This window comes from Patagioenas fasciata, chromosome 17, assembly GCF_037038585.1.
Source record: "Patagioenas fasciata isolate bPatFas1 chromosome 17, bPatFas1.hap1, whole genome shotgun sequence".
Lineage (NCBI taxonomy): Eukaryota > Metazoa > Chordata > Aves > Columbiformes > Columbidae > Patagioenas > Patagioenas fasciata.
The window spans coordinates 1336147-1358999 of record NC_092536.1 but is presented as its reverse complement, the minus strand read 5'-3'; the positions used below and the strand labels follow the sequence as shown (position 1 = coordinate 1358999).

The following is a 22853-nucleotide window of genomic DNA, read 5'->3' as shown; positions in this document are numbered from 1 at the left end:
GGCTTCCATTGTGAAAGTGTCCCCTGTTTAAATCCTCGTGGTGATTGAACGCGTTGGGTTGGAGTGAGCAAAGTAAGGAGGGGAGATCTGGGAGATGGGTGGGAAGAGGTGCCTCTCATCAGTGACCAGCAAGGGTTGACTTCAGGTGGAGGACCACTGTTTAGATTTCTTTCAAATACATACGGGTCCAAACCAAAGCCCAGTTAGAAGTTTTAATTCTGTGACCGCACTGCACTTGAACTAAGCTGTGAAGCTGCGATAAAACTGTGTGTTTCAAAAGCTCATTGTGATGTTTAAGCATGTGTAGAGAATCGAGATGCAGGTCGCTCCATGTGTCTCCCTCTCCTGCACTCGTGTCCTCCCAGCGGGCTTTCGGCAGAGGGTCATCCTGGAGCTGCAGAGTCCAGGACAGGTTTTTGGTTTGGTTTTGTTTTCAAACTAAATATGGACTCTTTTGCTCATTTTCTGTTGGTTGGGGTTGTTTGTTTGGTTGGGTTTTTTTGTTTTTGTGTGGCTTCTTTGGGTCTTTTTTGTTGTTTGGGATTTTTCTGCTACTCATGTTCACGTAGCAATAGTAAATGGTAACTTTGGTGGAAAGCAACTATGAGTGATGTGGCGGTGTTTCTAGGGTACAGACCTAAACATCCTTTGCTTAAGAAAAGCCATCTTAATTATCTTCAGATGTTATGGTTCCTCCCTAAGGGATTTAATAGCGAATGTCCACAGCAGAACCCAGGGAAAAGCGCTGCCAGCGAACAGCTTTGGAACCTCCTTTGTTCTCAGTATAGAGCAAAGAGGTGCTTAAACTGGGTGATGCCCAGGCCTTAAATACCACAGTGAACGTAAAGAGATGCCCTCAAAATGCAAAGGGAGAATGTCAAAGCCGCGTTTGTTTACTAAGCAAGGTTGTTTCAAGGGGAGCTGATCGGAGTGAATCAAATTCCGCATCACCGCTCGCTTCGGGCAGGAATGCTCTGTCTGGCTGCGGGAGCACCTGGCTCGTCTCCTGGCATCAGAATAACCAGGAATTAGGTCAGCTGAGCTGGCACGGTGCAGATAACCAGACGGGGGCTGCGGGGGCTGAGAGAGACAGGATTGTAAGTCCTTAGAGATCCTATTTAGCAAAGAGTCTTAGGTCTCTGGGAAGGGAAACCTCCCAGCTGGCTTGGGACGTGATGGGGACCCCCCCCCCGTGGCAGCGGGGTCAGGGGGCTGAGCGGGGATTTGGGGCAGTGGGACCCCCCATGGCAGCGGGGTCAGGGGGCTGAGCAGAGATTTGGGGCAGTGGGACCCCCCATGGCAGCGGGGTCAGGGGGCTGATCAGGGATTTGGGGCAGTGGGAGCCCCCCATGGCAGCGGGGTTAGGGGGCTGAGCGGGGATTTGGGGTGATGGGAGCCCCCCATGGCAGCGGGGTTAGGGGGCTGAGCGGGGATTTGGGGTGATGGGAGCCCCCCATGGCAGCGGGGTTAGGGGGCTGAGCGGGGATTTGGGGCAGTGGGAGCCCCCCATGGCAGCGGGGCCAAGGGGCCAAGCGGGGATTTGGGGCAATGGGACCCCCCATGGCAGCATTTGCATTTGATGTTTTTTCATTCAGTTGGCAGTCGCAGCCAACATGTTAAACACGTTAAAATATACTCAGTTCTCTTCATTCTCTTTAGATTTTGCAGGTTCAAGCCCATGTTACTCTGGTGTCAAGTGACTGGATTCCCCCCTCCTTTTTAAATTGACTGGTTTTATTTGAAAGAAAACCCATGCCTTTTTTTTTCTTTAAACTTTTAACTTCTTAGTGCTGGGTATCAGCGTTCTTAGATCTGATAAATGAACCATGAAATAAATGGATGTAAAAGGGAAGACTTGCGAAGCTCAGTCAGTGGTGCAGCTGCCATAGGAACCCTGTGGAGGCTGGGCCTCTAATTTCCAGACTTGCTTAAAAAATACAATCTTCTGTAGGGTATTAGGTTGAGTTTGGGATAGACCGTTTAAAAAAAGCAAACAGTTCTCAACTTCATTGATTTTAGAACCGATTCACGTAGCTCTAACTTGCAGACGGAGCGGCTTTGCTTGTGTTTGAGCGCATCTCAGTGAGTGTGTCTGGGTGAGCGGTGAGAGCTGCGCTGGCTGCTCTCATAGCCTGCCCTGCCGCCCCCTCGACCCGCAGGAAATGCAGCCTCATGGTGTGCAAGGATTTAATTCCAGTGCACGTGACTGAGCTTAAGGTGACGGGGAATTCAACCTTAAATGTTCACTTTACATTATGACTGTGGTACGGAAAGGAGATGAGGAATAAATATAGAAAAGCAAACAGAATCCCCAGTATTTTTCATTGGTTTGAGAATTCTGATGTTTCTTCTCTCGATCTGTATTGCCGTTCACAAAGAGGAGCTTGCTTTTGTTTAAAGAAGCTTCCAGGTCTTATCCTGCCAGCTGTTGAAGTGGTTACTATTTCTATCTGCTCCATGTCAGAAAGCCCAAACTTTTTAGGATTCTGCTGCTTTTTTCTCCACAATCTGTTGGCCTTGCTGGGCTGCTGGATGCAGATGTGACCTGCACCGTGTGCTCTGGGGCAGCAATGCCCCCCAAGAGCTGGGGACACCGGCGGTGTCGGTGTCACCCCGGACCAGCAGGACTGCTGTAAGTAGGGACTGGTTTTCAGTGTCCCGGCAGCACAAGTCTTCAGTTTGCTCTGATGCTTTTGGCCTCGCCTCGAAGCTCAGTGACTTATGGAACCTGCCACTTTGTCTCTGAGCTCTTATTATGACATTAAGGCTGTAGTTTGGTTTCTGTGGTCGGGCTTTGAGGCGCAGCTCTGGGCTTTGAGGCGCAGCTCTGGGCTTTGAGGCGCCGTAGCGCGTTGCTGTGCCGGGCCCGGCTGCCTGCGGAGGAGATGGGTGTTTTCCTGTCTGAGCTGTGCGAGCACCGCAGCCATCGCTCACCCAGTGCGCTGGGTCTTTGGGCTTTGATCGGAGCCTGCATGAACTCGACTGAAGCCAACAAGGGCTGTGATGGGCTCTGGAGAGGAGGATGGAGCTGGGGCTGCTGTGGGGGGAGCTGCAGGAAGCTCGTGTGCAGTGGAAGGGATGGAGAAGTTTCTCCAGGTCACTTGGAGACAGAGCTGTGTTACCAGCTGTCCTCCCCTTGGTCTGTGCTGGCATTTGCTGCCTGGCAAACGGTAGCTCCACGGGCATGACATTGTCTCGTTTGCTTTGAATGTCATGCAGACGTCAGTACTGCTGCCAGGGGATGGGAAGTCCTTTCCCTCCCTTCCTGAAGCTCATGTACAACCAGAGGATGGCTTTCCTGCTGTTCTTCATCTGCCCTGACATACGACCTGTCCCAAAACAACTCATCTGTGGTACAAGCAGAGAGTAGGTCTGTAGGAAGTGGAATGCAGTCAAGAGCCAGTACAGAAGTCAGGCCTCTCCAATTCTTGTTTCTTATGGTTATCCCCTGGGATCCATATGAGGAAATTAGGACCCCTCATTCTTTTGGGCAGTCAGAGATCTGCTGGATGTGGTAGTAATGCTTCCCAGTCAGTAGGTTTTATTGCTGGACCCGGATGTGCCAAAATGGGCAAAGATATAGAGTAGACTTTGGTTGATGGTGTTTGTTGCTAGCAGGTCATCTCCTGGACTGTGCTTGCGTGACTGGTGCCACAGCCCGAGATTGATCATTGACAGTGTAGCCCATACAGAAAATGAAAGTGGCCGCTGGCTTCTGACAGCCTGTGAAGCTGTGTCTGGGTTTGAGAAATGTTTGTGGTATTGTGTGTCTGTGCAGAGAGGAGATTATACTGCAATGAATGAGTACTTTCCTCTTCTTTCCTATGTTTCTTCCTTCATCCCAGTTGATTGTTGTCTCTTGAATTGGAAGCCAGCTCGTAATGTTTGAGTTCCTTATTGGTAAGGTGCAGAGGGAGTCAACAGAGTGACCAGGGCTGGAGATCAAGGAAGCACAATGGGCTCTGAGGTGTGTTTTTCTTTCTGTGTGAGGTCAAAAGCCATGTGAATATCTTTTAGCTATTTGCTTTAGATCTGTTTTCCAAAGAGTGAGCATTGGTAGGTGATCCCACAATTTAGATTTGTTACTATTGTCTTTTATCTTGCTTCCGTTCAAATAGTTGCGTCAAGAGATAATCCTTGCACAGCACGATGGCTTTCCTTTCCTTTCCTCCTTTAGAGCTTAGCCCGCTCAAACCGAGCTGTGAGCCGGACTGAAATAATACCAAGAGGTTTTGCTGTTTGGAAAGTTTCTTCCCTGTCTGCAGAATGGAGGGTGGTGTTTCCCAGGCCCAGCTGGGGTCGGGGCGCCTGCCTTAGCCAGAGCCTTTCCAGGTGCTGTTGGACGAGGGTTTGGCTTCTGTGCAGTAGAACTGTGTGTGTCACAGCCTGTGTGGTGACTCCAGTGTCACAAGAGTGATGAGCAGAGACCATAGGCCAAAAGGGCCCTGGCTCCACGGGGTCCTGCTGGCAGGACGGGCCGCGGTGTGCTGGGTTCTGTGGCTCACGGGGGAGGTGACATTGGAGAAAAGCTTAGCTTTCTATTGGTGTCAATTTATTCTTTTCTGTCAGACCCTCAGCTTTATCGTGTGCTTCTGTGGTGTTGGTACAGTTGGTGATGCCTATCCCCGTTGGGAGGTGTGTGCAGCGATTATCTCTGCTGGGCAGCCGCCGCGGGGGCTGTTGGAGGGGCGGCGTTGGGCATTGCCTGGTACATCTTCTGAGGGGCACAAACCAGAAACCTGTGCCGTCGGAGGGCGGCCAGCAGACAGCCAGTGGTGCACTGGTGCTTGTGGAGAAGCTAAACCACTTCTGAGGACACGAGTCCACGTGGCTCCTCTCGTGTGGGCCCAGGAGCCTTGTCAGCCACGCAGCGCTCGGCTCACGGGTGGAGCAGTGGAGCTGCATTTATCCCCCCAGTGACCCCCTGCATCCCCCAGTCTTCCTAGAAAAGAGGGTTTGTGTGAGGTGAAGCCATTCTTCGCTGCTTTTATCCCAGTATCTGCTACAACACCGGTCCCACGCAGACTGGTGAGAACACTGCGTTGCTTGAGAGAGTTTTAGAGTGTCGTGTGATTAAACTTCAACTTTTTTCCCCTTCCTAAGCGTCTTTCTAAACTGGGTGCAGCCTGGGTGCTATGGTAGAGCGCAGAGGAGGATTTCTCTGAGGAAGTTTCCTCTCCTAGGCCTTTTTTTAGGCTGTGGCGGGAGGGTGAGTAACTGTGGGTACACCCAGACGTTTCCCTTTGGCCACACCTAAACACACACTTTCCAAGAAGAGGATCATGCCACCTTCCACTGTGGGTGGAGAGAACTTCAGTGGAGACGGGACTAATGGCTCTCTGTGCTGTTCCCTTCATCCGTGCTGTTCAGTGGCAGAATCAGCCGTGGCTGCACGGGCTGGCACTTGTAAGGAGCAGGTCTGGAGTCAAAGATCTGTAGCGTCTCTTGCACATAAGCCTCTGCAGAAATACAACAAACTAATATTGTTCTTGTTACTGGTGTGGAAATGAGTGGGTTGGGCATTTTGTCTCTTTTCGGAGAGACCGGTAGCCTGCAACATTTGACTTGCAGTGTTTTTTCCTTGTTTTGTTAATGAAAAAATCAGAAATACCGTGGAAGCAGAAAAATGGAAAAGAAATGGTTTGTGCTGCTGAATCAGCTTGGGGAAAGTCCATCAGCCCTTTTGGGTAACCAGAGGTCTCTATAGACAGCTGTATCTGTTGTAACCACAGTAAGTTCCCGACTGAAGGCTTTTTCCAAACAAGAGCTGTTTCCAGGGCCCTTCTTGAAATAAACGTTTAGGTTTGGTGGCAAAACTACAAATCTTTCGGGTGAATGGGTCTTGAAATGCTGAGGTCGCCAATGTGGAAGTTTGTCATCCGTGCTATGGGCGTCTGCGGTCTGAAAACACAGGTGCTAAATGTGGGTGTGCAGGGTGCTCCCCAGTGTTCCCAGTGAGGCTGGACTGGGCAGAGGGTGCTGCTGGTGGGTGGAGGGGAAGCCGCCCACTTCTCTCCCAGGAGCCGTTCAGGCCTTGCCCTCTTATCTCTTCACCCTGTGTTGGTGGGATAAAGCCACCGAGGTCCCTCTGTTGCCGGGGCAGTCGCGCGGAACGTCGCCCGTGCAGGTCCTTGGTTAACCCCACTCACTGCACACACTGCCTGCCAAAAATCAATGGCTTGCTTGATGATGTTTGTTTGCAGAGCCTTTAAATAACGTACAGTGGAAAAACAACCAAACTGCACAGTGTACATTAGCTGTTGGCTAATAACTTATTACACAAAGTCCAAAAGATATTTGTAAGCTAAACTTCCCTTTCATTTTCTACACAGGTAATAGTATATTAAGCTTCCCCAAACCCTGCGGGTGCTTTACATATTAATGTGTAGAGTTTACTGAGCTGCAGTGATCACAGCACATTCAGACAAGAAGTGTCTATGACAAACGTTGCTGTAGCAGTGATTAACTCGATGTGAGCTGTGGAAACCAGTGCAGACAGTTCCCTGTGCCCCATGCTGAGCTCCTGCCCCACAACCGTGTCCTGTGTCTGCAGGTTTACCTGTGGCTGGAGCTCCTGGAGAAGCGAAAGGCCTGGATGTCTTCCATAAACCTTGTCTTTCTGCTGTTCTGCTAAGGACAGCAGGAGCTGGTGGGCTTTGAACGCTTCCGAAAATGTTCCCTTGGCGTTTTGTCATGTGCAGAGCTTGTGAGGATGCCTGGGGTTTGCTTCTTGCACCGCTTCCCTGGGCTGGTGCGTTTAACCACAGACTGGTTCCCCACTTCATCTGGAGCGTGTGTGAAAGCGGATCGCTTAACGTGTGCTGCTTTTTAAATGCGGAGCTTGGAAAACAAGGCCTGTTTAAAGAAGTGCTCATCGTGCAGGGAAACGCAATAAATTCTGCCTTGCGGTGTCACAGAAAACTGCTTTTTGGACAAACAAGGGGACTTTCAAACAGCTCAGCTGGGCTTGGCAGTGAGGAGAGCTGCACAGACCCGGGGTCTGGTGGAGACGTGAACCGGGGGAGCCCCAGGAGCTGAGGCTGGTGCCTTGTGCCCCCCGGGGAAGGTGCAGCTGTAGTTTGGATCTCTCAAATCGCAGGTGGTTCAGCTTCCTCTCCCCTCCTTCCTCCAACCAGTCATCCTGTGAGCATCTGGGAACTCAGATTTCACGTTGTGAGGATAAAGAGACTGCAGGAGAGGCGATGGGAGGTGCTGAGGGCTCAGAGCGTTGGCAAAGGCAGTTTGGTGTGGGCTTGGCGGGAGGTAGAGATGAAAGGGGCTGAGAGCAGAGTGGAAACTGAAAGGCTGGTGGGGTGGATGCCTTTTGAAGTTGCAGTCAGGGTCAGAAGAGCGACGGGGCAGGCAGGTGTGTAACCGGGCTGTGAGTGAGGGCACGCTGCCCTGGAGCTGTGGAGATGGAGGGGAGGCTCTTGCTCTGCTGGTGCTTTCAGAGCCGCTCCACTCGCCCAGGTAACTGCTGCCTGCGCTTGCCCAAGACTGGGCCTTGAGTTTAGGAGCGACTTCTGGTGTACTGGCGCTTATGTAGCAGGTCTGCTTCTGTCTGACTTCTGTTTCAACAAGAGCATTTGGAGTTTTTCAGCCTCTTTGGGTCGCTGGAACTTCTGGCTGTTTCCCTGTGGTTTGGTGGCTCTGCTGACCGAGCCCTGGGCTGTGTGTTGAGCAGCCACCAATGCTCCCGAGGCAGCTCAGGGGTGTTTGTGGGGCTCTTCTCTGCAGCATCTTGTGCTTGGGCAGTGTGTGTCCCGCCTTTATGTGCTCCCTAAGGAGCCGGTGGAGGTGGAGGTGACCTCTCAGACTGGAAGAAGCGTCACCTGGAGCAAACTTAGGAAGATGAGCATTTGGCCTGGAGTTTTGGTGTTGACCCCTGTGATAATCCAGAAAGCTTTAGGCACCCGGTAGTAGCACCGTTGATTCATGTGTAGAACTTGACTGGCCAAAGTTACATTTTTGACCCAAGATCTGGCCTTTTTGCCCTCAAATCGAAGGTGAATATCTTGGGTGCTTTTCAGGTGTGGGTTGAACTGCAGGTCCCAAGTTGTGTTGATCTTATCTCTGTGTTCACACTAAGCTGCTCATGTGGGCATAGCTCCTATGGAGGGCCAACTGAAATGTGGAGATTAAGGCTCAAGACAGTGGTGTTCGGGCGTCTGCATTGTGTGCTGCAGTTACTCCTAGAAGACAGAAAGGAATGTGAAGGCCCAAGCCACAAGACAGGAGATTTGCTTGGTTAAATGGGTGCACACACAGCAAGGAATAGAATGCCAAAGGACTTGGCACTTGCAAAATGAGCAGCCCTCCAGGAATTAATCTGTAATGAAGTTCTTTTCCTCTCTCTTCAAGTCTCAATCATGTAGAGCTCAGTTTACCTGTTTAAAAACAAATGCAGCAACTGTAATGCATGTGAAATATTTCAACACATAAATATTTTATTTTTCCATTTTATCTTTCCCCAGGAAGTGGCAAACTCTGTCTACTTGGTTATGGAGGTGAGTGTGGCTCTTTTTGTTGTTTGGGGTTTTTTTCCTATTATTTTTTGCCTTATTTTTTTTTTCCCCTTTTTCCCTCTATTTCTAACTTGGTTCAAACACACCAACTTGTTACACAAGTAGTGCTTTCTGCTCACAGCGCTGCTCTTGCTGGTGTAGCCTGTGGCTGCATTGCCTCTGAGAGCTGGAGCAGCGGCGTTTCTCGTATTGCCGCTGTCAGAAGGTCGTGCTGACACGGGTTTAATCCATCGGATGTCTTACCTCAAGGGTCAAATGGGTGTTGCTGGGTAGTATCTGCTTCAAAGATACATGGAAAGTAAATGTTCTCCACGCAGCTCAGCTGCAAGGCGTCGGAGTGGTTTCTTTGCTCTGTGGTCTTTGCTCGGAGGTCTTGTTGACTTTCCTTAACGGTGTGGAACACGATGTGGGGAGTTTGAGTTTCCATCTGTGGCTGCTCCAAGGCTTTCCTCAGCCAGATTTCTGCTGTGTCTGCAGCGCTGACCCCTCTGCTTGGGTCTGGTTTTACCTTTCTCTCTGCTGTGCCTGCACACCCACGTCCACACGCACCAAAGCTGGTTAATGCTCGTGGATCAAAATGTAACATAACATGTAGGAGAAATAGTAGAAGAGGAACCTACGGGAATGTTTTGTTGGGTGTCTTTGTTTGTTTTCCTGCCAACTTGTGAATACATGTTTTGACATGTGTGTTTATTTCTGTTTAAATACCGTGATAAGCCTGCCATCCTAGTGAAGTTTACTGTTTTTAAATCTTTGCTTTGCCTTGCATTAATGGAGCTTTCTCTTCTGTTTGCAGTACTGTAATGGTGGTGACCTGGCAGACTATCTTCACAGTAAGTAGAACAATATGGAGAATATCCTCTGTATTCAGAAGAAAACACTGGTTTAACTCATTGAAGTTGCTGGGGTTTGTGGAGCGTCTGAGCAGATGATCTTCTGGTTTTTCCCAAGTGGGGTGGGGACCCCTTTGCAAACAAGAGGTGTGGGGCACTGCTGGGTAACTTTTCACTCTCTACAGCGAGGTAATTAAGGACATAATGAGATTAGACCTGTCTGAATAATTCTTCAATGGAGTCTCCCTGGCTCTGCATGGCTGGAGATGGGTCCCAAATAAATCAGCTTGGTCTCCCAGCCTTCAGCATGATTTGGTTAGGGCCCATGTTAAAGAGGTGCTTGTGGCACCTGTGGGTAAGAGGAGAAGTTCTTTGTCCTAAATAACTTTACCAAAACGATGTTGTGTAACATCAGCGGGTGTCCTCCAGCGCATCCACCCTTGGATCACCTGCCCAGGGCTGTTTACTACAGTTTACCTGGCAGGTTCTACATCTTGGCACAGGTTGACCAGAGCACTTTTTAGGTGGTTTCGTCCTCTTCCTACACCTGGGGAGGTACAAGGCACGTGTGCCCGTGCTGCCCCACGGTGACTGTTTGCTTGCTGTGACCCGCTGGCCGCTGCAGCCGCCGCTCCGCGGGCAGGGAGCTGAGCACCACGGTGCTGCAGTGCAGCCCAGGGATAAGCACAGGGATATTATTACTTCTCAGTAACAGCGAAGCAAGGCTTGTGGAACAGCGTTCTCTGCAAGAACGTGTTGCTGACCACAGGCCTCCGTGGGGATGCCCAGACTTCGGTGCGGGCTTACTGTTTCGCCAGCAGTTTTCTGGTAAAGGTGAGAGATGTCCCGTTTTACAGGGACAGAATTACAAGTTCCCTATTTGGGATGTAGCAGAGGAAGCGAGTTATTTCCTTCTCCATGCTTCTTTTTTTCAGTAGCACCTAAATTGAATGAGTTCTGTATCTTCTCCCTCCCTCTGCCTATGGTAGCTGCTCTGGAAGATCCTTTGCAGACCAATATCCTGAAGTTGTGGAAAGTGTTGGTTGTACTTATGTCTCTGTCCTGCAACTGGAGATTTGCTGCTGTCACACAGTAGAGTGATGGGCTGAGTATGAGACAGGGAGAATGTGTTTCTGTGTTACAACCTGTTGGTTAATGGAGGGAGGGAGAAGGGGATGTCCCCACACTCCCCAAGCGCCCGGCTGTCCCTTCCCTGTAACTGAGGGCAGTGTCTCAATTTCACGGTCCTACCTTGCTGCACACCTGGATTTAGAGGATTTAATGCTGCCGGGGGATCCGGCAGAGCCCTGTCTCACTCCGCTGTGCTGCAGCGTGGTCGCTCTGCTCTGCCACAGCACTCGCGCTGGGGGTTCTGCAGGCTCAGACACCAGCTCAGGTTCTGCGTGTGTCAGGAAGATGGTCCCTCTGCAGGGCTGAGAGCTTTGAACAGATTTCTGTGAAATGGAAAAGCTTAAATTCGACAGAAGTTGGTAGCTTAGAGGCCCTGTTTTCTTTGGGTGAATGGATTTTTCTGATCTGGGTAGCAGTGTTTTTCTTTTCAGTGTAAAGAGTTGGAATCCACATTCGGGAGGCCGCTTAGCTGGTTTGCTGGGGATGGTGACTGTGTTAGCCTTGTAACCCCCAAATTATAGAGGGGGTGACGCCTTGAGGATGTGGCGCGCTGTCGGGCTGCAGGTCGGGACAGGGCTCTCAACAGCAGAGCGGTTCTGCCACAGGCAGAGTCTACCGAGCCAGGCGTTTGTAATTGCCTGCCTGCTGCATGGTGTTAAGAACTGCCAAGTTTCAAGTCTTGCTTCATGTTTGGGGAATGATGAGGCAGCCTGTCCTTTCCTGGGCAAGAAAACTTCAGGATTCTCAGTGTTTTGTTTAAAGATGGTGTTTTAACCATTCCTGAATAGATTTCCTTGAATAGGAATCACAGAAATATTGCAGAGAGCTGTTGTTGGAGAGAAGATTGAGCACAGCTAAGCTGCTGAACCTTGAATAGACAGAAGATGGTACAGGACTGAGTGCACTGCTGCGTTTCAGCAGGAGGTTGGGGAAAGCCCTGTTGAAGATGAGGCGGTGCTTTTTCCAGAAGGTGCAAGTGGCTTTGGAAGCCTTGCATCTGAGCTGCCTCTTGATAGCCTTAAAACCTCCCCTTCTTGCAGAGGAGTCTCTTGAATTCCAGCCGAGTGCCAGCTGGTGAGGGGAGGGAAGCTCTGTGTCCACGTGCTCCGGTCTCACGTGGGGAGCCAGGACCAGCCGATAGCCGTGGTGACATTTCAGCTCCGCGTGTGCCGCCTCCCAGAGCAGCGAGCAGTGGGAGCCCCGGGAGTTTATTTTCTATTCCGAGTGCTGTTTAACTTCTGTGTCCCTCACTGTTTCCCATGCACATATTTTAAAAGCTAGACTTCTTAATTTCCTGTGTTGTGCTAAAGCTGCGTGCAGCCTCCTCTGTGTTTTCATAAGGATTCCTCCCTTCTCGCTGACTAGGTAGAGTAGCATTTCGAAGCTCTCGCCAGCTTGTTTTAATGGCTTACTAGAGAACAGCTGGAAAAACACTAATGGAGTCCCAAGTAATTTGCAGGGCCGTTTTAGGAAAGGGATTATTTTATTGAAGCGGAATGGTGCTTTCCCGAAGGCCGAGCCGCTGGCGGGGAGCCGGGCTGGTAGCGCTGTGGCCCGGGCTTTGTTCAGCAGGCTGCTCCCGGCTCTGGCAAGGGCTTCACACACACGGCTCTTAAAATAACAAGAGCTAATGTCTCATCACTCTGATTAGAAATGCCGATTGAACATTCTTTTAATCCCTTCAATGTTAATTTTCACTCCACTGTTCTTGGGAAACCCATATCTCAGGAGAGCACAGTGTAGAGCTTCCATATTTGCAGGTTTGGATTGCTAACATTTATTTTTAAAAAAATAAATTGCTTATAAATGTGTTCTGAAGCAGTCTTGCTGCTCTTTCCTACCGATGGACGCGAGATGGAGGGTGTCAGGTGGCAGCTTGCAGGGTTGTTTGGTAGGGCTACGTTGTTGGATATTGGACTGTGGTCCATCTTAACACCAGGTGTGGGATTAGAGTTATGGTTTGGTCTGGTGGACGATGACACACAAGGGTTAGGCGTAGACTTGGGCTCACACCCTCAAGTTACGGATTCCCACTGGTCATGTACCCTGACTCTATCTGAATTTAACCTACCAGCCCTTTCGTGGCCCAGGCTGGGCCTTAACAATCCCTGCAGGCATAAAGCCTAATCCTGACTACCTTTTAGACGCTTTAGACTCAGCTGATAGTCCAGCGGCGGGTGCTAAATTTGGGTTGAGTTCACTGTGAGAGGTTCAGTGCTGAAAACAGCCCTGACCACAGAATGAGCTGGGAATGCAAACGCTCTCCCTTGTTGCCTGTAGGAATCATTCAGAAATAGTGTGTGGAGAAAAACGCGCCATATGTAGAAGTGAAAACGCCAAATTATAGCTAATTGCTGTGGAGAATCTGCCTTCTGGGCTCCTCAGAGAGCTGACGTTGTAATTTTTTCATCTGCAATCTTATTTTCTCCTTCCTAGCCATGCGGACGCTCAGTGAAGACACCATCCGGCTCTTTCTCCAGCAGATAGCGGGTGCCATGAAAATGCTGCACAGCAAAGGCATCATCCATCGGGACCTGAAACCGCAGAACATCCTCCTGTCCTACGCCGGAGGCAGGAAATCAAATCCCAACAACATTCGCATAAAGATCGGTAAGACCCCATTGCAAACGCCGCCCTAGGAGCTGTGGGGTGAGTTTGGTGGCAGAAAAGCGGCAGGCCTCCCTCTTTCTCTGGACAGCTGTCTAGGAGAAGGGAAGAATTACTGCACTTCTTAAAATGCCCTTGTGTTTTTCATCTTCCTCACTTGGTTCCCCTGCTAGACATAACCATGGGTTGGCTCCAGGCAGGAGGAGCAAGAGCTTCTGCTCCACCAGGACACAGAAAAACTGGGCAGGCCTTGCTCCGCTTCCAAGCTGAACGGTGCCTCCCTTGGTAAAAACAAACACCAGCCTGCCCTCATTGGCTTGTAGTCTCCAGGCTACTAAGAAATGAGCAGCGGTTGTGACTTCTGTCTTCAGTTTTTTATGGAATTGAAGTAAATGTTGGTGTCTTAAGGCCTGAAAGGGGCTGCTCCCCTGGGACAGCACGGCGGGACTCGGGCGTACCTGAAAGCACTTGGAATTAGCGGCAGGTTTCTCAGCCGTATCTGGAAGAGATTATTTTTGCACGTTAGGCAAGTGGCAGAAATGGACCAGTAGCTGGGACAGATGCTCTAGAAATCCAGTTACAGAGCACGCTCATCCCCCGTGGTCCCTCAGAAACAGGAGCTGCATGATATCACCCTCAACATGGGGACCTTTTGATTATGTTACAGTTGGCGAGCTGAAGCTGACTCCAGTTAGGTAAAGCTGTTCACTGCCTGAACCCTGTGCTGTGGAGGGAGCGTTAATGCTTTGGTTCAGCTGAGAAATGAGGTCCAGTGGAAAAGTCTGGGACGTCGCTGCCCATTAGGCTGAAGCGTTTTTTGCACAGTGCAGAATTAGCTGGTGGGTGGGAGCTGCAGATGGACCTGCAGCCCCTTCCTCTCTCTTCCCTGAGGAATACTGATACGTGGTCCAGGGCACAGCTAGCTGTACCCGTTCATCAGTGACAGGTGACAGTGTCAACAGCTCTGTCCCTCTCCCAGCCCGAAATGTCTGGTAACCTTGAGAGAACCTCTGAGTGTCATATGATCAGACGCTGAGTAACCTGCAGAGGGAATTTGTGGTGGTGTTCCTTGTCCCTGGCTTCTCCAGCCCCCAGGTGAACTGTGGCTCAGCTTTCTGTCCTGGGGCCAGAGTCAGCGCTGCTGAAGCTCTTCTAAAGGAGCAGAACAAACCTGTTTTCACCAGGGCCGCTCTAGAAATGGGGTGTGACGAGTAGTGGTTTCTCATGGATGTATGTTACATTGCAGCCTTTTCAATGGAACTTTTAGTTCTCCAAACTAGAAGTTGAGATGGAAGCAGGTGAATGAGCCAGTACGAACTGGCACCCTCTCACTGAAGCCAGGAGAGCTTTACCAGCTTCCAGCAGCTGACATTTCAAGTTCAAATGGGTACAGGAAGAAATGCCTACTGATCTCTGAAAAATGAATGGAGTTTGTTCTTCAGAATGCTTCTCTAGAGTGTGCAGTAACAGCTAACACAAGGAGAAGAGAGCTATCAAAGCGTTTTTAAGACTTTGTATTTCACTTTCTGTAAAGATTCATGAGAAGTGGAAGAAGAGTAGAGGGAATCAACTGGGGAAGGGACGGGCTCTGTAGAACTGGTGTCTGATCTGACCTGCCTCTCTGTTTCTCTTTGTAGCTGACTTTGGGTTTGCCCGATACCTGCAGAATAATATGATGGCAGCAACGTTGTGTGGTTCACCAATGTACATGGTAAGTGTGGTTTACCTACAGCTTTGTCTGTATCGTTCTTGCTTTGCCCCCCAGCAGCAACGCTTTGTTTTTTCCTAGTCTTGTCACCAAAGGTGAAATTTTATTTGTCAGAAAGCAGCGATCACACAGGGAGTTTTCATAAAGTTCTCGCTGCTGGTAATGTTGGACAACAGGTGCTTGTGATGTGATCCAGCTTTCAGGCGAGCTGTTGATAAACAGAACTGAGTAAAACGGAGTAATGATTGCTATCTGCTCCCAGAAACCGCATCTCGCAGCGGGGCCTGGTGTGTCTGCACTGGAGCCATTGGGAAATGAACCTCTTTCCTCTGCAGAGAGCAAAGGAACAACAAAAGAGAATAAGGGCTGAGGTGCCACTTCACATATCTGGCTGTATTTGAGGTGTTGCTTTCTTGGAGAGGAACCTCAATAAATCGCTGCTTCAGCAGGCGCTGTGGGGACAGAGTGGTTCCATGAGCCTGCTGTCACCTTGGGCTTTGCAGTTGTTTCTGCTAAGGCCACAGCATCAGGAGCAAGGTCCCTATCTAACAGCAGTTTTATAAAATGGTCTTTGGTCTTGCGAAATCCCTTCAGATATGTGGACCTATGCAGACAGAGATTTTGCCATCCTGGTGAACTTCTAAGAATGCTTTGCCATATGGCTGAGTGGATGAGTGTGAACAGAGCTCACCTGCTTGTGTTCGCAATTTTTGTGCATTCCCACTCCCTAACCTTTCCCCCGACAAATACTTTGACCAAACCAGCTGCTCCCAGGATCACTTCTTAGCTTGTGAAACAGATGTGTTCAATAAACCAAACCGATCCCTTTCACCCCCTTTGTACTGTCCGCTCTGGGGCCGGGGTGCGCGGAGGTGCTGTCTTGTTTGTGCTCATGGCAGCAGCCAAGGCCTCGGTGTCACCTCAGGTCAGTGAAATTAAAAATGACAAACCAGGCCAGAACTAAAAATGTCCTTGTCAGCCAGCCATGTAATAGTACCGGGGGATGTGGTGTCTGAGCTCAAAGTAGAAAGACGATGTGGATCAGTTAGGTTGAAGTGCCTACAGGTGCCCTGGGGCAGTGCATGGTCTGATCCACTGCGGGGTTTTGCCTGCACTGGCTGGGCAGAGCTGGGCTGCCCTGTCTGCCCTGGCAGGGGTGGGCGGCTGTTGCACAGCTCTGGCTCCAGCAAAACACACTTTCTCTCCCTCCCTTTCTCCCTTTTTTTGAAGCCTGGTGTTTATTTTGGCTGTGCTATATGTAAAGGTGATGTAATTCTTTTTTCTTCTGTGAGAGTTTCCTGAATTGTCTGGTTTTAGTGATAGTTTTTCTTTGAGTCTCTTGTGAAAGTAAATGAAAACACAGCTTATTTTTTTAAAGGGCTAGAGATAAGCTTTCTCTATTTTTTTTTTTCTTATAAATTGGACATCACAAGGAATTTCAGAATGTTTCATATTGTTTTCTGTTCACTGATGGATTTGGAGGAAGGTGAGGGAGGATTCACTTACCTGCTTTAGCTTGTAGCCCGTTGCTGCTCTTCCCATTTGGCTCCTTTAAAAAAGGTATTTTACCCCACCAGAATGAGCTTTCTGTGTGAACCCTGATGTGAGACTTGAAGCCTCCTTGTGCAGTTCTTGTCCTGCTTCCCTGGCTTCCTTTGGTGTCAAACCTGCTTCCCCTGGGGATCCCCCGAGCTCCTGCCCACCACTTGTTTGCTGCCATTTTTTACTGTTACGTGTGGCCTTTACCTCCAACAGAGCTAGAAAACTGTTCTTGGTCCACGCTGGCAGCACCGCGATGCAATCTGTTATAAACACGTGGAGGCTCTGGAGCATAATTAATAGGCTGCTATCCTGGACTAAAAGAGGACAGTGCATAAGCGATGGAGATGAGGGTGGAGGCTGAAGCTTACCTGTGCACTCGGAGCTTTTCTCCAGCATTTACACATCGCTTGCTTTGCGGAAGATGCGTCCGTGGCGTCCCGTGAGGCGTCTGCTGGGCACGGTGCACTCAGGACGTGGTGCACTGAGAAGGGGGAGTAAGGAGTTTGCCGCAGGTAGCCAGACAGCATAGGGTACATAGGGTATTTCGTAGGGTATTTCGGTCTGCCAGAATGAAAATCTCTGCTTCCCCACTGGGATGGGGAATTGGCCCTTTCAGGGCAGTGTTGGTCTTCTCGGGAGCACGTCTTCAATGGCCACTGGGGAGTGGGGCTCAAGGGGTTTTTAAAAGCATATTAGGACTCCTGTTTCTTTCTTGCAGCTGCTAAAAAAATAAAAAAGTATATGTTTTATAAATCAGATTTTTGTTCTCTCCCCAAAAGGCACCAGAAGTCATTATGTCTCAACACTACGATGCCAAAGCTGACCTCTGGAGTATAGGAACCATCATTTATCAATGTTTGACGGGAAAGGCTCCTTTCCAGGTGAGTTGCTTAGATCTAATGTTTGACTCTTTTTCACTTTTTTCTTTTTTTCCTTTTAATCCACTTACTCTAAAGCTTCTGTCGTCTCTAATGCTAACTGTCATAGATCCAAACTCATGGAGATCTGGCTGTCCAACACCTTGACAGTGTGGTTGTAATGCCGGGTGTGTTACTTCTCTGGGCTGTATGTCAGTGGAATGGATTTCCTGGTGATAAATCCCTAGGAAGAGTCATCTCTTCAGAAAACGATCATTAATTGGTTCAAGCAGTGGTTTGTTCAGGCCCACACTTAAAAAGTTTCTGTTTAAAACTGTACTTGGTGTATGTTTTGTAATTATATTTCTGTTGGGTATGGCAGGACAATAAGGAACATTGTAAATGCAAGTTGATGTTGATGATTCGATGGTAACCGGTGTATTGCAGATAAATTGACTTTGTTTTTAGAGCAGTTGAGTAGGATCTTATCAAAAGGATCTTACCTGTCATCTCCCAGCAAGTCCTTCCAGCACAAAATGTGTGTGTTCATCAGGTCCAAACCTCACGTTTGCATCTGATGTGTTGGCTGATGGCAGCTCTGCAGCTCCTTAGCTCAGTCCTTGTCCTGGCTCCTAACAGAACAACAGAGAACACATGGCACTTTGGGAGGAGGAGAATCTGCGCTCATGTAATAAGGCAAATTTTATGAGCTGCAGGACTTCCAGAGCTTCAGTTCCACAGCTCTTCAGAATTTCACACGAGATCTTGAATGTTTATGTAGTTACATCACCAGGAAGGATAAAGTGAATGCTGAATCTGCTGCAGGAAGGAGTGGGCAAATACAACCGTAACCTAATGGTGTGGTTTGGTTTTGTCTGGAGCCAAGAACACTTCTGTCCTTCAGGGTCATCTTTTCCATGCTACTTGAAGAATCTCCCATTTCAGTGCTTTATATTCTGTGACCAACCTGCTCTGTATTTAGATCAAGACTTCATTTCCTTTGCACGTTTCTGTTTTTATGAACACCCCTACAAAGTGCGCTGGAACTCCTGAGTGGCTCCTGTTTCCTAGCTGCCCCCACCTGTTGTCAGTGTTGGTAGCTTTGGTTGGGAGGAGAAAATGACTCTTAGGATAAAAGAAAATAAGTATTTGTGCATGAGGGAAAAACGGGGGTGGAGAAGTCAAGATGTGAGCCCTGCGCTCCTTCTGTCTTTAACTTCAAGTCTCGAGATGCCTTGGTGTTGCACTCACTCAAATGATTTAGTTCTCATTTGCCATGGTGACTTCATCATAGGTGTTCTTCACTTGGTAACCCGCACGCAGCCTTGGGGCATCTGATTGCTTTGGAAATAATGAGGTGGTTTTTATCACTGGTCGTTGAAACGTGTCACAAATGTTCTTCTGAAAACATTTGTTCTTATAAAGATTTTTCACAGGATGTGATATTGAACGCTAATCAGCTTCATTCGGCTCTCCGGGTTTTGAAAGGGCAGGTGGCCAGAAAACCGTCAGCTCTGTGTGTCCTGTGGCCCAAGGGAGGTGAGAGCAGAGCCGGTGCGTCCCACCGGCTGGGCGCAGCTGTCCTGTCATGGGCAGCGAGGGGACATTCTGGTCCCTGCTTTGTGCCTGCCTGGATACCTGCTCTCTTTCCCATATACACCCAACACCTGTTGGCTGGGGACGGGGTCATTTGTTTCTCCGTTTGGTTTTCCCCCGCGCCCTTTCCTCTGCTGGGTTTGTGTTCGAAGGGAAGCGCCAGGCCCCGTCTGTTCCTGCAGTAGCAGCTGTGGATTTGTTTGGTCAGGCAGAAAGCAAAGCTCAGCCCAGATGGTTCTCCGGGCGCCATCTATTTGTTCTGGCCACGCGTGTCACCAATTGCTTTCTCCTCGCTGCGAGTTTCAGGTGAAAGAAGCCTGTCGAGGGCAGATGTTGGAAAGCCAGTTAAAGGTTAACCGGCTTTATTTCTTCGTTGGCATGACTGTGCTGTAAGAATTCGCTGCTGATGGTCACCGAGGAGGACTCCAGTGTTATCTGTGGTGAGGAGAACGAGCCGTCTATAAATAAAACAGGGCATCGGGGGCTGGGTTAGGTGGAGAAAAGATCAAATATGTGGAAAGGCTGAGGCAGCTGTCAATCCAGAGAGTGCTTGTAAATCGAGACAGATGTGTGTGAATGTGACTTCTGGCTGTCTCCAAGTTAAAATTAACTACAGCTGGGTCACCCAAGGCGACTTCCCAGAGCCATTTCTGTCCCTTCCCTGCACGCGGACAAGAACGAAGCTGCTGGCGCGCAGTGTGAGCGGTTGGTAGGATGGCTGGTGAAGCTGTCTTAAGGAGCTTTCTGTAGTAAAGATGCCCATAAACAAAACAGCGAGGCTGCCATAGGGATGAGATTAATGGGATTCATAATCCCTATAAACAGATTTGATGAGCACTGTATTGATGTGGAATTGTTAATTTGCCTGGCCTAATAAGGGGTGTGCACTGTACATCATTTCTGTTGCTGAGGACAGGACTTGAACAGCGTGTTTCCTGGTCGTGCTGAGCAGTGCGGACAAGCGTCTCCAGAGTGTCTCCTGCCCATGGATGTTCTCATCCCAGCTGGCTGCTAGGTGAAAAAGTAATTTCTAAACCTGGTGTACCAAGTCCACTGCTTTTCTGAGTTAATTCTGCCTGCATAAGCCCTAGGATTATGTATCGCTTCCAACAACCGCTGTGTTGTGAAATGGGCCTCGAGGAAGACTAAGGAACGGCGAATTTTATACCTAGGATATGAATTCCTCTGTTCCCGAAGCTGTTCCTCTGGACTGTCCCGTGTCAGTGGGGACAGGGACTCCTGCTGATGGGGGCTGCTGTGCCAAAATGGGGTGCAGTGATAGACTTGTTGCTGTAGACAGTGAGCCGCTGGCTTTTGGCCCAGTGTTTGTGGGTCTGATCCTGCTCTGTTGGGAGCGGAGAGAAAAACAGCTAAAGAAAAACATTCAGGGTGGATTTTGTTGTTTATTTGTTTTCCAGTCCTTGTGCTTTCAAGGATCCCCTGAAGGCCAACTGCTTAGTTGTGGGAGTCTTAAGATATCAGCTGCTAAGACTGCACACACAGGAGGTATTTACAGCAGGTTTTCAAGCTTTTCCCTAGAACTACTGAGCTAGAAACACTTATTACTTTTTTTTTTTTTGCCCTTATGTATCTGAATCCCTTCTTTACACCTCTGAATCCCACAGGAGAGGATTCAAACCAAAGAACAGATCCCGCAAACCTGCTGTGAAGTGTTGAGCAGACCGTGCTGTTCCCGGGGTGTGAATGTCTCTCACCCTCTTCAAGCTGAGCTCTGGGCTTTTGCATCCAGCCTTTCCCCGGGCACAACAAATCCGGTGCTGAGCGCTTCTGGAAACACCCCCCGTGTGCTCTTTGCCGCCCCTGCGTGCTCTTCGCGTGCTCTTCGCTCGCGGCCGGCGGGGTTTGGCAGGGAGACGCCGAATGCCTTTGGCTCAACGTGTTTCCACTGCTGCTCAGGACAAAGTCACAGAGTGGCAGGACTGAATTTGTCCAATTGTCTTTATATATAGAAAGGACAGACAAAACCAGAGCAAGTTACAGTAATGCAGCTGCTCCGTAGTAACACGAGAGGGGGAACAAGGTGTGAGTTGTCCTGCTGGTGGTTCCTGTTCTTGGGGAGACCGAGCTGTCCATTCGGCATCCCTGGCTCTGACAGGTGGCTGCTGGCCTACAGGTAGCACTGGCTCTGTGTACCCTGAATGGTCTGGTTCTTAGGTGCCTAAAATGTGCTTTTTCTGGTATTTTCCTTGGGTAGGCTGTGTCTGCCTGGAAGGTGCATTTCAAATAAAGTCCTTAGCTTCCTAGAAGAAATAACTCAAATGGCATTTTTAGTGTTTTACAAACACTTATGCATTTTTTCTCCATGATTCTCAGGGAAACACTGAAAGGAGAGGTGAGCAAAGCGGCTGGGGTACCCGAGCTGTGTGCGGTGGATGCTGACAGCAGAGCTGTGGGCACGTGGGGGGACCTGGAGCCTGCTGCTGGCAGCAGAACTGTGCCACTCGCCTCATTAATAGTGGTTTACATGAGGCACAGTTGGTTTTGCCAAATTAATGATGATGCAGAGTTGTCTGTGCTGGGCACGGGCTGAAATGACTCTGTTCCCACCTGCCTTGAGTGTTGGGCACTTGGGTGAGGAATTGTGGTCTGGTGTAGGAGTCCAACATCTGGGCATGGGCCTTGCAGAACAGGGGGGAATTGCACCGAGACGGCAGCATGTGGAAGAACTTCCCTACAGGGACATCTCTTTAATTTGTACAAAGAGATGGGGAACTTACTGGGGATTTTGTTTTCTATCCAAGCCGATGCTTAGAAACCCTCTCTAATGGACTGGGCCTTGCATATGTGCTGCTTTTAATATACTCTGTCTATTGCCAGGAAAATTTCTGACAAAACGGCGTCTGAAATAGATCAGAGCTTCATTGTATTTGTGAAACAATTGAGTTGTTGCGACAGGAAATGACCAGAGCAAACAGCCAGAGCTCCTATCTGCTGTGAGCGCATCGGTTCCCTGCCGGGGGTTCTGTCCGTCTTGGACCGTGTGTCTGTCCATCAGCCGCGTTTGCCATCACGCTGAGCACCGTGGCCGAGCCGTTCGGTGCAGTGTGCGCGCTTGCCGAGTTAAAGTGTGCCAAACATTAAGAATCTAATTACAGGGCAAGATATGCAAGGGAGGAAAGCGTCAAATGCGGTTTTACTGAACCCAACTGAGCGGCAGGGATTGGAAGTTTTGATGCAATTTGGCATCTACATAACAAGGTGCTTTGCTGAATAACTTTCATTTTAAAGGTTAGTGAAGAAGGTATCTTTGTGCCTCCTGTTTGGGTCCCTGCTGTGTCTGTGAGCAGCAAAGGATGTGTTACTGCAAAAAGGACAACCAGGAAGTCTTTGTTTCCTTTTAAGAATCCAGTAGCTCTTATTGCACAAATTGATGGGAGAGCTGTGAAGCTTGGGTTGCTCAGACTGTGCAAGAAATACTGTCCTGATCAGTACTACACAAGTATTAATAGTTGCAGCTCTTGAGCCTCTCCTTTTGGTTTCTCTTGAGGTTTTGTAGTGAGCTCTGTTATCCTTAATTTCCATCTTCAGCCTGAGGGAGCAGGTGATGTTGAAACAGCATCTTATGTGGCTGCTTTTCCAGCCACGCTGTGTTAGTGGTGTTTCGATGGCCATCTGCAGATTGGCTCGTCTGATTTGCTGTTTTAAGCATCTTAATTGACCTGAAATGCTTCTAATTTAGAAATGGCAGTAGGTGGAAGGCTGGAGGGTTTGTGGGGCCTGCCCTGTACATTGGGAGAAGCCGCCTGTTGCTTCCTCATTCACGCTTTGCTACACTCTCTGCTGCACCAATAATTGATGGCAGATGAATCTCTCTGATCTTCGTCCCTGTCTGTGTGAGCCTCCGTGTCTGTGCTGTGCCAGCCGGCTCGGCCTTCATCAAAGAGACTGTGCCTGGGCAGAAGGGCTTGAGACGCTGGGGTTAATTTACTGGCCTGTATTATTCACTGCATAAAACCAAATGGAGAAATGACGTTGGGAGATTTGTATGTGTCTGTACTTCTGTACTGGAGATTTATTTTTAACCTCAGCTGTA

General features: G+C 49.3%; 1 protein-coding gene across 4 annotated transcripts in view; it reads left to right on the top strand.

Moving 5' to 3' along the window:
* Positions 1 to 22853, top strand: part of ULK1 (unc-51 like autophagy activating kinase 1) — a 67830-nt gene that overhangs the window by 6848 nt on the left and 38129 nt on the right. For all 4 annotated transcript variants that reach the window (XM_065851512.2, XM_065851511.2, XM_065851513.2 and 1 more), the window contains exons 5-9: positions 8475 to 8507; positions 9322 to 9358; positions 12926 to 13099; positions 14734 to 14807; positions 17126 to 17227. In XM_065851512.2, the coding sequence (XP_065707584.1) occupies positions 8475 to 8507; positions 9322 to 9358; positions 12926 to 13099; positions 14734 to 14807; positions 17126 to 17227 (420 nt within the window). The remainder of the gene's footprint in view (positions 1 to 8474; positions 8508 to 9321; positions 9359 to 12925; positions 13100 to 14733; positions 14808 to 17125; positions 17228 to 22853) is intronic.